At 50.2% G+C, this 14,079-nt stretch overlaps 6 protein-coding genes across 6 annotated transcripts; 4 read left to right on the forward strand and 2 right to left on the reverse strand.

The window, feature by feature from the left end:
• Positions 1-603: 603 nt before the first annotated feature.
• N7457_000381 (uncharacterized protein) lies at positions 604-930 on the forward strand (the record flags this gene model as incomplete). The annotated part of the gene is made up of 1 exon (XM_057171449.1): positions 604-930. One exon carries the CDS (start codon positions 604-606, stop codon positions 928-930), a length of 327 nt encoding a protein of 108 aa, XP_057035352.1.
• Positions 931-1,934: 1,004 nt separating this feature from the next.
• N7457_000382 (uncharacterized protein) lies at positions 1,935-4,385 on the forward strand (the record flags this gene model as incomplete). The annotated part of the gene is made up of 3 exons (XM_057171450.1): positions 1,935-1,962; positions 2,021-2,435; positions 2,489-4,385. 3 exons carry the CDS (start codon positions 1,935-1,937, stop codon positions 4,383-4,385), a joined length of 2,340 nt encoding a protein of 779 aa, XP_057035353.1.
• Positions 4,386-5,317: 932 nt separating this feature from the next.
• N7457_000383 (CMGC/SRPK protein kinase) lies at positions 5,318-6,774 on the forward strand (the record flags this gene model as incomplete). Its single annotated transcript, XM_057171451.1, has 2 exons — positions 5,318-5,921; positions 5,978-6,774. 2 exons carry the CDS (start codon positions 5,318-5,320, stop codon positions 6,772-6,774), a joined length of 1,401 nt encoding a protein of 466 aa, XP_057035354.1.
• Positions 6,775-7,530: 756 nt separating this feature from the next.
• N7457_000384 (uncharacterized protein) lies at positions 7,531-8,460 on the forward strand (the record flags this gene model as incomplete). The annotated part of the gene is made up of 2 exons (XM_057171452.1): positions 7,531-7,974; positions 8,437-8,460. The coding sequence occupies 2 exons, from the start codon at positions 7,531-7,533 to the stop codon at positions 8,458-8,460; spliced, it is 468 nt and encodes a 155-aa protein (XP_057035355.1).
• A 361-nt stretch (positions 8,461-8,821) lies between these two features.
• On the reverse strand, positions 8,822-11,275 carry N7457_000385 (DUF3405 domain-containing protein; the record flags this gene model as incomplete). Its single annotated transcript, XM_057171453.1, has 1 exon — positions 8,822-11,275. The coding sequence occupies one exon, from the start codon at positions 11,273-11,275 to the stop codon at positions 8,822-8,824; it is 2,454 nt and encodes an 817-aa protein (XP_057035356.1).
• A 721-nt stretch (positions 11,276-11,996) lies between these two features.
• On the reverse strand, positions 11,997-13,169 carry N7457_000386 (Fic family protein; the record flags this gene model as incomplete). Its single annotated transcript, XM_057171454.1, has 1 exon — positions 11,997-13,169. The coding sequence occupies one exon, from the start codon at positions 13,167-13,169 to the stop codon at positions 11,997-11,999; it is 1,173 nt and encodes a 390-aa protein (XP_057035357.1).
• Between the last annotated feature and the right edge of the window lie 910 nt (positions 13,170-14,079).

A 14,079-nucleotide genomic window follows, 5' to 3' on the forward strand; every position in this document is an offset into this window, starting at 1 on the left:
GTATCACTATCTCCTCCCAATCGGTCAGGTCTAGCCTTCGGGGCCATCTGATAATTGCATTCAGCAGAGGTCACACCCCCAGGATTTGAGTTTGACATGAGCAAAATTGGAAGATCAAGACATTTTGCTCCAATCGCAATCGACCATTTTCTACTTTCTGACTTCGCTGTCTTCCCTGGGCAAAGCCCTACTCGTCCACTGGACAGTTTGCGCCAAGACCGCCTAATGCGTTGATCGGCATCTCCCTCCATGACGTAGCCTCACCGGATTTTCGTTGATCGTAGATGTACTGAAACAGTCAAGTCCCAAGGAGCTGCACTGCCCGATCAGCCTAATCTCGTTCTCCAAGAATTTATTTGGCCTGTAAGAAACTGGTGGAGTGGGAAGGAAGGGGGAAGTATAAAGGCTTCATGCGTGTCAATGTATGGGAATCCAATAAGACGAGAGCAACGCACGCCCCCCACGGGTCTCACGGAACTCGGTCTGGGGGTGTGGATGCCAATACTACAATATATAGTACGGGGTAAACATATTTAATCCCATCCATCTCTCTCCTCTCCTCCCCATCTCACATGCTGTGAACTCCTCCCAATGTCTAGAAGAATGCCGCGAACACTCTCTCCACGGAAGAAACACGTTCCCTCCGTGGCTTCTGAAGATCCATGGAGATCTGACAACCCATTCGGACCACCTGAAGTACCACGCGCTGTGCCCGTTGGTATCAAACGTCTCCGAAACACCCTCTCCAAGCTGTCCCCATCCGCCTTCGCAGAGAAAGAACTCCTCCGCAAAAAGAACCAACACAAAAGCCCCCTGACGCAGCGCAACATCGACAACCTCGTCACCGCGCAAGAGTGCAACGAAGCCTACAGACCCAATCTCCACTCCCCAGAAATCCAAGTCACCGAGTGGCTCCAGCGAGTGTCTTGATTGCGAAAACGCCCACCGCACACAAAATCCCTCAAATCGAGAACCATCCCGAGAGCATGTGGACTGCGAACCTCAATACGAACACCAAGGTTCCACAAGGCTTTTTCTCGAAGTTTTCGCGACCACACTTTTCCCCCACGCCAGAGCGTCGAACGCGATGGAAACTCAATCCGGGGCTAAGGCAACTCTTCCCGGACCCAGAGATTAGACGGGGTCATGACATTCGTCGATTGCTCCGTGGGGAAATCTATCGCCCCCTGCCTTCGCGGGCGATGCTTGGCGTTAACGTCATGATTTGCTGGCCCGGACTGAGCCGTCTTGCTGGACGTAACACTGGATTTTTGTTTTTTAATGGACAAAGAATGGCATTCAGAAAGCAATGTTTATGATTCGGCCGAGAATAATTGTTGGTGATCAATGTGGACGGAGGACGGAGTACGAGATACCGTTTATAGCCAGGTCCGGGTATAACAGCCATAGATGTGACTGTCCTCTACTTAGTGCGCCAATAGTACTCCCTATCCAACCCTGATCTAGAAACTGTAAAAATTCTCTGGTCAGGCGGACCTCCGTAAATTGATCTGAATATTCTATTAAGTGTACTCCATACTCTATATGTGGTTGGCGGTTTACTTGTAAGTATCATCACTCCGCGACCCCCATATATCTTAGCAACTCGAGAGATTTGCCCAATTTTGTAGCCTGGGAAGTCCCTAATCAAACCACCCAGATCCTTTCCCCAGATTTGCATAGAGTCATATTAATTGAAGTTAAATAGAGTATCTCCAGAAGTATAAAAATAGCAGGAGAGCCGAAGGATTTCCCCAAGCGGATCCCATGAGCGGGGTAAGTCTAGCGACATCACGGGCATTGTACCTGGGACCTCTGTACTTTGTACATCAACCGTGCATTCTGAGCCAATCATCCGAGCACATGTCACAACCTATTCCGCCTATAACAATCTGACCCCAAAGTGGAAAGAGTCACCCGGGCCCTCTTCTGAAATGTCGCCCAAGAAAGTAGCCGTAATCGGTGAGCCCCCGTCGACCCCAAATACAGGGTTACGGTCCCAAGAATCCTCCCTTAACAGCGCGTACCACAGGTGCTGGTCCCTCGGGCCTAGTCACGGCCAAAACCCTTCTTCATAATTTCCCCGGCACGTTCTCGCCAATCATCTTTGACACCCAGAGTCAGGTTGGCGGTCTGTGGTCAAGTAGTCATGCTCCTGATCAGGCTGGACCCTCGGTTACATTAGATCCGCGAATGCGGACGAATCTCAGCCGCTTCACGGTTGCTTTTTCGGATCTTGCTTGGGAGTCGGTGGTTCCTGATGTGGATGTTCCGGTTTTTCCTCGGGCCAGCCAGGTGGGACAGTACTTGGCGTGTTATACGGAGCGATATATCCCGGATGATGTGCTGAGACTAGACTGTCGAGTGGTACGGACGAGACGGAAGGTGGAAGATGGGGTTAATCCGACATGGACTGTTCAGTGGACGCGGGGGAGGTTTGTGGGAATCGCTATATTCAAATTGAATGCTCGCTTACATTCATATGCAGTGCGCGGAGGACTCAGTCAGAAGATGGCTTCCTAGACGATGAAGTATTGTCGGAGGATTTCGATTTAATTGTCATCGCCTCGGGATATTTTGCTGAGCAATATATTCCAGACATACCAGGTCTGGGACAGTTTCCAGGCCAGGTCATCCACAGCTCGGCTCTTCATTGTGAGCGAGAAAAGCTGTTTTCAGGAAACAAAGGCAAAGATGGGAATGGCAGGATCGTTGTTATTGGCGGTAGTATGTCTGGTGTGGAAGCTGCATCGGCCGTGGCTCTTCACCAATCCTCGTCTACACTTTCATCAACTGGCGTTCCATGTGCCCAAGAGGTGAAAGTGCATCATATCCACTCGAGGCCTTTCTGGACTCTACCGACTTATCTCCCTCACGAATCCTCAGAAGGCACTTTGTCATTCTTACCTTTGGATTTGGCCATGTATGACATTGGTCGTCGACCCCCAGGCCCTATAGAATATGCCTTGGGGCCGGTATCAGAAGAAAAAGCAGTCAAATCTAACGCTTACTTCCATGCCTTACTTGGGAATGACTACGAGAGATATGCGCATATGGATTCTCCGCGTGTTGCCAGTGAATCCAGAACTCAACCACCATGGGTTGCCATCGGCAATGACTATGCCGAGTTCGTCCGTTCTGGGATAGTACAGACATCAACGGGCCGGGTATCCGCTATTCATTCTGATCAGGACACCGGACTGGCTTCGGTACAGTATGAAGGGTCTGATGAAAGCCCGAAGACAATAGACAATGTGGCAGCGATTGTAATGGCAACGGGATTCACGCCGTATAAGTCTCTGTCATTATTGCCCGACGACGTCCTGGCTACTCTTGAATATTCCAAGACGGACCCATTCTCGCCTTTGATTCTCGACAAAGGAGGCACTGTGCGCTCGGAAATCCCAGATGTCGGATTCGTTGGGTTCTACCGCGGCCCGTACTGGGGTGTGATGGAGATGCAAGCGAGGTTCCTTGGCAAGTTATGGGCTGGTGAATATGACGATACCGTCTGCACAACAGATAATCAGAAGCAAAGTCTCCGCAGTCTCAGACTGGCAGATCCGCATCTGGCACGTGGTCAGTTCCCCATGGGTGACTATGTCGGATTGATGGAGTCGTTCGCCAAGGATCTGGATATCAGTCGTTCGGCACTGAATGAAGGTGAAAGTCAATCTGGACCCGTTATCCCTGCGAGATACCTTTATAGGAAGCCGGGAGATGACGATCAGACCCTCCTGGCTCCAGAAATTGAAGCAGGGAGGACATTGTATGCTTTGCGCGACGCTCTTGTTCCTGCTCATGATGCAGCACAAAGCGCTGCAGCGTCGGCTGTCTTTCGGGCTTTGCATGGTTCTTGGAAGTATTCCAAGCAGACATCAAGCGGTACTGCGTGCGAACCATTCTCGGGCATCCTAGCATTCTACCCGCGGTACCCAACTAGCCCGGCGTATGACAGGGAATATGTTTGCATGGAGACACACGCTGACTCGACTAAACTGGAAGAGCCCACACAAGGCAAAGTGCAATTTATCATACGCTTGGTAGAATCGGGCAACGGTGCTGCAACTTCTCGAATCGAGATCTGGTCGTCGGATTTGACAGATACATTGTCGGCTAGTCAAGTCGCCCAGGTTTGGGAGTTGACGTCCCTTTTGAAAGAGGAAAAAGGAGAGGATACTGTTCCCGGAGAGTATGTGATATCTGCCAAGAGTGTTGATTCCCGTTCTGGAAACGAGTGCTTGTATACTTTCCATTTCGAGGGGGTTTCGATATCGTCCTGGACATGTGTTGAGCTAGGAGATGCTTCGTCAGAAGACAAGATGGATGTGATTGGAAGCGAGGGAAAGAGTAAGAAGATCTCCTGTTTCTATAGCAGGTGTTAGATAAGATTTTCAAATAGGAAAGGAGAGCAAAGTACTAGTCTAGTTTCAGTGTTTATAAAGCGAAGAACGATATATATTCCGTTCGTGAATCTTAACCATTTTGCCTTTGAATATCCTGTTCTTGTCGCTGGAAGTAGCGCTGTAAGTTGTCACGCTGATGCGGCTTTGTTTGTTATTGATTTAGCCCTTCTGGCCAGGAAAGGACGCGGCAAAGATAGACCAGAAACACCATATTGTCGAGAAGGCTACTTGAGTGGAAATATCTTCTCTTCGACTCTTTTTCCTTCCATTGAGCCAGTGTCGAACGAACAAGACTATGATCAACAGGCTATATCAACAACTATCGGGTCTCATACTTAAGCCCCCAGTCAAATGACCGTACCCAATGTCCGGGCCTTCGTCCATCTCTTCAGGGCTAAGCCTAACACTGGCATCCTTGGAAAATCTGCGCTTCATTGAATCTGATCTTTCTGTACCATGCGTGGAATGTAAAGTCTCTCGGGAAAAAACGTTTTTTGTGTATCCATGGCATGCGGTATGTTTCTCATTTTGAAGCTGCTGCTTATTATAGCAAAAGATTAAGTGCCAACCCTTTGAGTCTCAGTACAGACCTTCTTGTATGTATAACCATCTTTTACTTAATCAGTGTTGCGGGTTGAAAGGTGCAGAATCAACTCTCAGAATCGTAAACCTCCGCTTCTAATCAGAGCTCATTCCAAACATGAGCAATGGATACATATTCACCTTGGAATATGGATTGAGGTACACATAATATATATATGTAGCAGAAGCATGCAACAGTACAAAGGAGGTGCTCGACACTTGAGGCATCGATGCTTAGTCAGCCTCTGTAGGATCTGGGGTACTCCGTACAGAGTGCATACATAGCCCCTGTCCTTTGTCAGACAACCTCGATTTGTTAGCTTTCGCAGATGTTCAGACGGTTCTATGCCAATACACGGCCAATTCCTAGGCAGACATGGAAACTCGTCTCGAATGAATTCTATCCTCCAAAGACTTCACCATTGTCGACCTCCAGCACAAGACCTAGCAGGTCCCAATATTTGTTCATTGCGGATGTCGAAGACCTAGACGGGTATAACCCTGGAGGATACCATCCTCTGCAAATCTATGACACTTTGGATAATGGTCGTTACCGACTAGTTCACAAACTGGGGTATGGAGCGTACTCAACCGTCTGGCTAGCTCGTGATCTACAAAACGCCAGATATGTGGCCGTGAAGGTCAATATTGCTGATACTAGTGACACTACGCATGAGTCCAGCCTCATACACAAGCTTCGAAGCTCGCGTAAGCCTGGAAAAGAAATCATTCGTTCCATCCTTGGTGAGTTCTGGGCAATCGGCCCTAATGGAAGGCATAAATGTATCGTTACTCCACCCGCCCAGATGAGTCTACCCGATTCCAAGGACGCCTCGGCGTTTGGGCTCTTTGAGCCTAAAGTCGCGCAATCGATGATCGCTCAGCTCATCCGCGGGGTCGCATTCCTTCACGATGAGAATATCGTACACGGTGGTATGTGATACTGGCAGATGAGTCTCACAGAATAAACTGACCGGCATTGCTTCAAGACCTTCACCTCGGCAACATCCTCGTCCAATTCCCCGAAGCGATAGATCATCTCTCTACGTCCGAACTACACGGGAGATTTGGACGACCAGAGCCAGATGACGTTGTTCGTGTCGATGGAAAGCAGTTATCAGATAGCATACCCCCTTACGTTTTTCTTCGCGGTTGGTTTGGAGTTGCCAGTAATGATCTAGCTCTCGGCCAAGAAAATATTATTCTCAACGACTTCGGGGCATCTTTCAACCCCCACGAAACGCGCATGTTTGAATCAAAGACTGTTCCTACTCTCCAACCACCAGAAGCCAGATTCTCGAACGAGCCGCTCTCCTTTGCCTCAGATATCTGGACGCTTGCCTGCACTATCTGGGAGATTCTCGGCCGGTACCCATTATTTGAGGTAGTCTTCCCAACTCCGGACCGCGTTACCGCGGAGCAAGTCGAGGCTTTGGGGATCCTACCTCCTGAGTGGTGGGATAAGTGGGAAAGAAGATCGGAATGGTTCAATGAGGAAGGTGACATGATTTTGAAGCGGGTGGGCGGGCGCATGGCGTGGGACCAGCGATTTGAACACGATATACAGAAGCCACGGGCCCAGGCGGGCCTGGAAATCGTGACGAAGGAAGAAAGGAGAGCGCTTGAGACAATGCTTCGATCGATGCTGGCTTTCCGGCCGAGAGAAAGAGCGACAGCACAACAGGCATTACATTCAGAATGGATGAAACATTGGGGACGGCCGGCTCTAGAACAGAGCGGGAAGACATTTAAACCCGAAGATAAATATCCGGGGATTCAAATTTAGCTGGGGGTATAGGGCTCACGCTGTAGCCCTCAATTTTCCAATCGACGCGGACAAAACTTGATCTGATATGAGGAGTCTAGACCAAGGGCCCGCCGGCTTCCCAACCTTATGATCAGTGGATCATACTTCCACATACCTTCCTTCACGAGCTTAGTCTATTGGGGCGCAAGAGATCCACCGACATTAACTCTGCTATGTGAGCTTGAAGAAGAGAAAAAAGCCCCGAGGTGGCACCGGGATCCCGATGGCTCCGGTTATGGTATCCATGGTTCTTCCGGAAATAGGAACATTGGCCGCAGGAAAAAAAGCCGACGGAATCTGTTTGGACGAGGGGAAAAGGCACCAGCCAATCACTCCACCGGGACCACAGGGGCTCGGTCCGGTCTGGGGTAAAAGCTGGGTCAAGGGCCCCGATTGAATCCATGGCTCATAGACGAACCTCCGCTGAAAACTCGGCCGGAAATGCAATTTTGCTCATGAACACTATGGGGGAGGAGAGTATAAAGAAGGATAAAGAAGCGATCCACTGCAATTTCAATCGCGATTTCTCTTACACCTCCACCCGAACCCAAAATCAGGGTTGTGAACTCATCTTGATATCAGATCTACTCGTCATACCCTCTCCTCCACCAAACCACATACAACCCAATTTCCCGTATATTTCGTGCCCAGAAAAAAAAAAAGAATCCCCGATCTCCATATCCATATCTATAAAGATCACCTCAAACCCTCCCAACCCTTACATACCACCCAAAAATGACCCGACCAACCAAACCAACCCCCCAACCCGACCCCCTCGACCCAATCTCCGAATGGCGCGCCTGGCAAACCCTCACAATCATCTACACAATCCTCATAAACCGCCAAATCCGGCGGCGCTGGCTCCTCGAACAAAAATGCATGCAAGACCGCCCTCTATCCGAACGCTTCCGCCCAGTAATCTTCCTCGAAGCAATCCCAACCCTCCAAAAGCCCTCTCCAGCACTCGCCTCCAGCCCCCTCAACGCCCGACCCATGGCCGCGCTGCGCGAGAGAACAGCCCTCCTCCGCGCGCGCGTCGAGAAGGGCAAGGAACTCGCCACCGAGATCGAGCGGCGCATGGTCGCGACGCCGGTGATTCGCTTTCCGACGCACTTCTGCCATACCTGCGTGCAGGACGGCGAGAGGGTAGAGGTCCTATTGACGAAGTGCGGGCATCGGGTTTGTCGGACTTGTCTTGGGTACGGGGTTGACGAAGAGGGGGTTTATATGTGTAGTATTTGTTTTGCGCCGGCGGGGTTTGTGGCGCGGAGTCCGTTGGGGCATGGGAAGGCTTGTTCGGAGCAGATACTGAGTACGACGGTGAAGGGGCCTGGGGGTTGTATGGGGAAGAGGAAGGGGAGGGCGGCGACGGTTTGTTCGTCGGGTGGTGATGCTTGATATTCTTGGTATTTCTTGGGATTGGGAGTTTTGGTCTACTGTTTTGGAGTTGGGTTTTGCATGGCATATTGCATTTTGTTGAAAGTTAGCGACGTCATATATCCTACTTGAAGATAGAAGTATTTCATGAACAGTGAAGCCATTATGATTATGTGCAAGGGACCATCTCTAGCCAAAATAGTCTTGGAAGACCGGTCCACGGTCACCCCCGAAAGAACCGTTCGCGGCTGATGCATCTCACAGTCTATCGGAACCTTGAATGACTAGACCGGGAACAAACACCAAACAGGAAAATTGAGAATGCATCGTGAGCCATGGCCCGGTCATCCAGACCGTGGGAACGCCTTTTTTGTGTTCGCACTAAAATCGAGGAAATGGGGATCCAAAACGTGGGGAATGTATGACCACGGGGGAATCAAAGGTGAAAAAAAGGGCATTATACAGGGTAGGGCAAGTGTGAAGCCAATGCAAGTCAAATCATAAGCAGCATATACCCAAAAGAGTACTTATTTGCTGATAGCAAGTGAGGAAGAGAGAGGGTACACCCCTTCAACCACGATTTGCAGCATTGCGTGGTGTAGCAATAGCAATTGTGTGAGAAATCAAATCATATATATTATCTCTCTCTTCACATGTCCTCTGCTTGCGCTCCGTCGTCAATGACCATGTTGACTTCTTTGACGGGATGCAATAGCATAGGAGGAAGACACATGCGGCCCTCGCCAGCAAGCTCCTGCTGCTCGCCGCCGTCGTTGTCGACGCGCAGTCCAAGCCAGCGACGCCAGATGTTTGGCGAAAAGCCTGCGGAGTAGAACCAGGTTGTGCCACGGAAGTTGTGCTCGCGATCGCCGAAGATCGACGTGCGCGCACCACCGGAGGCTCCGTTGCGACCGGCGTTGAACACAGATTCCAGGTAGCGGGTTGGCCAACGACGGTCCATGTAGACAGCGTGCGGGACGAAGACGGCCTTGAAGCCGTGGTGCAGCGCGGTGGTCGCGGGCCACATCTCTGAGAACATACTGTGGCGCTTGAGACTGCATTCGCGGTGCATAGTGGTGAGCAGTTTGCGGGAGATCCGCGATGCAGTGATGATCGCTGTACGGCGCGGTGGCATGCCATTCTCCTTGTTATAGCCTGTCACGTCGTCCCGCAGCAGCCAGGTCGTACCCTCTGGGTCGTAGAGCGGGTTGAAAACGACTAGGTCGGCATCCTCGCCCACGCCCCATTGGTACTGGTCCTTGTCCATGCTTGTCGGCGGGATACCCTCACCCTCGACCTCGAAGATGTCCTGTTCGTCGGGGCGTTCGGGACCCCAGATGGACTTGTCGCCCTGTTGGTGCATCGCACTCCGTGCATGGCCATCACCGGCATTCTTGGCGGCGCTCCACAAGTTGTTGACAGAGTTGGTGCCGGTCTCTGTCTGCACACGGACCTGCTGTCGGAAGTCTTCCCATGATCCGTGGACAGAAGGAACGTAGAAGCGAGCGTTACGTTCCCAAAGACCCTTTCGTGGCTGCTGCTTCGCCCACTGGCCAACCTTATCGAAGAAGTGGTACCAGTGGCCCGTGTAACGCACATCCATCTCCCAGTTCCAGAAGTAATCATACTCGGGATGCTGGAAAGCGAAGTACTGCATGGGCATGTACGTGCTGCGATAGACACCGTGGATTGGCAAGCCGCGGGTCAAGGTCTCCTCCAATCCAGGATACATCAGTTCCATCTGCTGCTCGGACCAGAGAGTTCCCATGCCACGGAATTCCTCTGGCAGCGCATCATTGAGCACACGCTGGTATGTGTCATCATCGGACCAGATCTGCAGATTCGTATCCTTGACATGAACCAGGAAGTGGATAGTATATTCACCGCCAGACATCAGGGAAAGTTCCGAGATGACGGAGCGCATGTACATGATATCCTCCGGTGTATACCTGAAGTCATGCCAGGTGCGGATAACCACAGCAGTACGTGGAAGACGCTCAGATCCAACCTTAGGCTGCTCCTTGCGTGTATCTTCCACAGGCGGCGGGATGTTCACCTTGGGCACGCCTACGGGCATAGAAACAAACCGGTTAAGACGCGGCTCCGTCAGCTCATTGAAGCGATGGCGGTTAGCCGCATGACAGCGGTGTTGTGCAGCAGCCCAATCCACCTCGCGGAAGTCCACCGGCGGGACCTCGTCCCACACACGGTCGGCGCCCTCACGGTGGCCCTCCATGCCGGCGCCAGTGCCGCCCTTCTTCACTCCGTATCCCAACCCGTACGGGCCCAATCGACCAAATCGATCAAAGCACATGTCGTCTCGAATACCCAAAATTGTATTCGAGCCGATCACTGGATCCGGGAAACCCTTTGGGATTCCAGGGTAGCTCTGAATAGACGGAACTCGTAGCGTGTTCTCTGCGTTAAGGAAGCACTCACGCTTTTCGCCGTATTTCTCAATGTATTCAGGCGCCTGGTAAGCGGGGTAAGGATTGAAGACATTGCTCAGCATGTTCGGAGCCAGATCCCTCTTAACCACCTTGTTGGCGTCCGGTTCCTGTTCCTGCTCAGGTTCATCCTGCTCGTCGAGTTGATCCGTCCTCATAGCCAGGTCCTCGGAGCCATCGCCGGGGTATTCGGGGACATTATCGGCACGCGGGACCAGGGAGGAAATACCACCCTCGTAGCGATGGAGGAAATCGAAACTCTCCCACTTTGGTGGCTTCGCCGCGCCGACCTTGGGTAAATCCACAGCGACTTGTGAAACGGAGCTAGAGACGGTAAAGCGGAAGAGAGTGAGGATGAAGAGGACGAGCGCAACGAAAAGAGCGAAGCAGAGCCATCGCATGATCCGTTGGGGCACGCGAAAGCCGAAGCCAGGTTGGGGGCGGCGAAGACTGCCGCCAGCTATTATGGGCGGCGGGTAGGATTCCGCGACCTTATTATCGTCCAGCGACTCGTGGTCGGAATCAGGATCATCGCTCCGGTAGTGGTGGTATGGTTGACGGGCGGGTGTAGGTTGTTTTTCGACGTCTGTATCTCGTGTATTATAGGGTGATGGGGACTTGTAGGCCGCGGAGTGCCTCCTCGCCTGGACGGTCATGATGCCAGACAAGATATCAACATTGAAGGAGTGGGGGTATTTCGGGTCCAAAATCACTCAGTCGCCTCTCTTATATCACAAGTGTACCGATGGAAAAGCCAAATCAGTCCCAAATCCGAGATCAGGGGTGTGGTTGAAGGCACGCGATGAGGCGTGTTGTGTTGATCGTCGGCCAGGCAATGGCTTGTGTGACCGGGATCGAAAACGCCAATGTTTGCCACAAGCCCGGACAAAGATTAAATGCAAAAAAATCACTAAGAAGGCGTCCAGTTGCCCATGTGCCCAGCTGCCCAAGGTGGTAATGAAGGATTGAAAGTGCCAAGACGTTGGCGCTGTGCGAGAAATGAGGGATTACGCAGTGGCATACTAAAAATGGACTGGTGGGAAGTTCCGTTCTTGGAGTGGATATTATACGTCTCATTTTTTCCCTCGAATTATTTTAGCTTCTTTCATACGGCTGGGTCGACTACAGAGTAAAAATTACAAGATTGTCTCCAGCGTTGTGGACAAGTTGGCTAGACGTGGTTGTTTATTTAGCTGGTTGAACGCCCGGACAAGATCTATGTTTTTGGTCGGACATCATTCTTTGGTCTCAGGGACATAATGCTCCCTTTCCTTGGAGAGTACATATAAAAACACAATAACAAGAATAGCAAAATCAGAATCAAATCCACAACGCAAATTCATCGCAACAAAATAGCAGATCCGGAGTCTTCAAACTTCATTCTGTCATGGCACTGATCATTTCAACCATACTGTCCTTCATACGGCGTAAGACATAGCTGGCTAGCTCTGTATGCAGCTCTGGCTTATCATCTTCTTCGGCATCCTCATACAAATCTTCAAGGGCACTTCCATTAGCGGTGATTTCCAGATATGTTGAACGATCATCGTGATCCACCCCTATCCAAACCGGGAAGAATCCAAATCGCACTAGCATTGAGTTGAGAATTAAACGGCACATACGGCCATTGCCGTCAATAAATGGATGGATGTTCACGAAAATATGCGTGTACTTTGCTACCAAGGCGAAAGGGTCGATCGTTTTTTCTCTTATCACATCTTGCAGATCATTCTCAAGATCATGGATCATGGACTTCATCTTGTGTGGCACGAGGGCAGGATCGGGGAATGCATGCAAGCCTGCACTAACCTCGTGGGATCGATAGACACCGCTATATTCCTCCCAGGGTGTGGAGTCGGCGTCGATTTTATGGGTCAGTATTCCGTGGATTTTGAGAATCATCTCTTCGCTGAGATCTTTGCGGAAGGTACGTAGCTCGTGCATCATGAATTCTGCAGCTTTCGCATGCTGCACTACCTCCCGCCAACTTTTTAACACGGCTGAGTTGCTTGCAGGGAGATTCTGGCGGATCAAACTCTCCTTAAGAGCCTTGTAGTCTTGGGTGTCTTCTTCGATCTCATCGGGAATCTCTTCTCCTTGGAATACTGCGAGACAGAGTTTGAATGTGATGTCCCAGTCACTCCCGGCTTTTTCAATCATATTCGAGCCATAAACCATCGATGCGAGAGAGTGGAAAAGATGGTTCTCAAATGCTATCTCTTGCTGAAGTGTAAGTCCACGCTTGAACATATGATTCAGCTCATTCTTCAGGGCGACAATCTCGTAGAAAACAGTGTCGGAGTTGAAATCTTCGTGCACGATCTCATGGCTATAGGAGCGATCCCTAAGAAGTCTGAAGATTCCTAAGGATGGACCCAGAACAGGAGCAGACACAGTACCTCTTTCAGTTATCGGCAATAGATAATAGGAATATCGAATGGATTTGGTGAGGCGCAGAGGATATCGGTCTTGATCAGGATAAGATATCGGTGATATCTCGAGGGCTTCAATGGCATCTGAGAGACCATGGTCAGTGTTCGGGGAGTCCATTATCGCTTGACAGAAATTTGAAAGAATAGTAAAATAGTATAGAATGGGACAGGAGCACGTACCTGTATATATGAGGTGTGTGTAGAGTCAAAATAAGGTTATGAATCTTAATACTGTCCATATCAGGCTTAGTTCCTACTGGTACCACACCATGGATACTTCCAAACAAGTACACGGATATCGAGAGCATCAGGGATGATCTTGGGATGATTGGATACGAGACTTGGCATGCTAGGTTTGAAGAGATCAGAACATGGATGTAAATAGAGGGCGGGTGATACGTATTCCTAAGAAAGAGGACTATATCCTTGCAATATATGACTAAAGCTATTAGATACATCAAGATTTAAGCTATCAGCTTGAACAGTTCCGAAACCAGCATATGCTGTTCGCTAACTTAGGGAGACGCAGTATGTATCATAGAAGCTCACCATCACCCTCCTCACATCAGTTATACATGGGTTGTTGTTGCTTCCCTGAATGGCATGTGCTTCTAGCCTGCGACTAGGACGATGGGCAGCACCGTTCGTCCTTCTTTTACCTGCAATGGCCCCCAGACCGAGAATATTCCGTGAAATCTGTTGGGTCTGATAGCTATTGTCTGTTTGCCTTCGATCCTTCCCAGGGCCACACAAACAGACGTCTATCGTGGTTAATTCGTTAGGCATTCCATCAGAGATGTGTATCAGTATCAGTGTGTCTTTCTACCGTATAACCTATCTAATAGCAGTATACATAGATAAAACTTCATCGCAAAATAAGTAAGTCATGTCAATCCGAGGCCACCCTAAAGATCTATATATCATCACTGCCACATAGATATCTTGAATTACCGAATCTGCAGGGGACAAGCCACCGCTTGTTTTATAAGTATTGCAATCATGTTCTCTCTATGTTCATTGCTCTTCAA

This window comes from Penicillium paradoxum, assembly GCF_028828445.1.
Source record: "Penicillium paradoxum strain IBT 22861 chromosome Unknown utg000002l_segment0_segment0, whole genome shotgun sequence".
NCBI classification, from domain to species: Eukaryota; Fungi; Ascomycota; class Eurotiomycetes; order Eurotiales; family Aspergillaceae; genus Penicillium; species Penicillium paradoxum.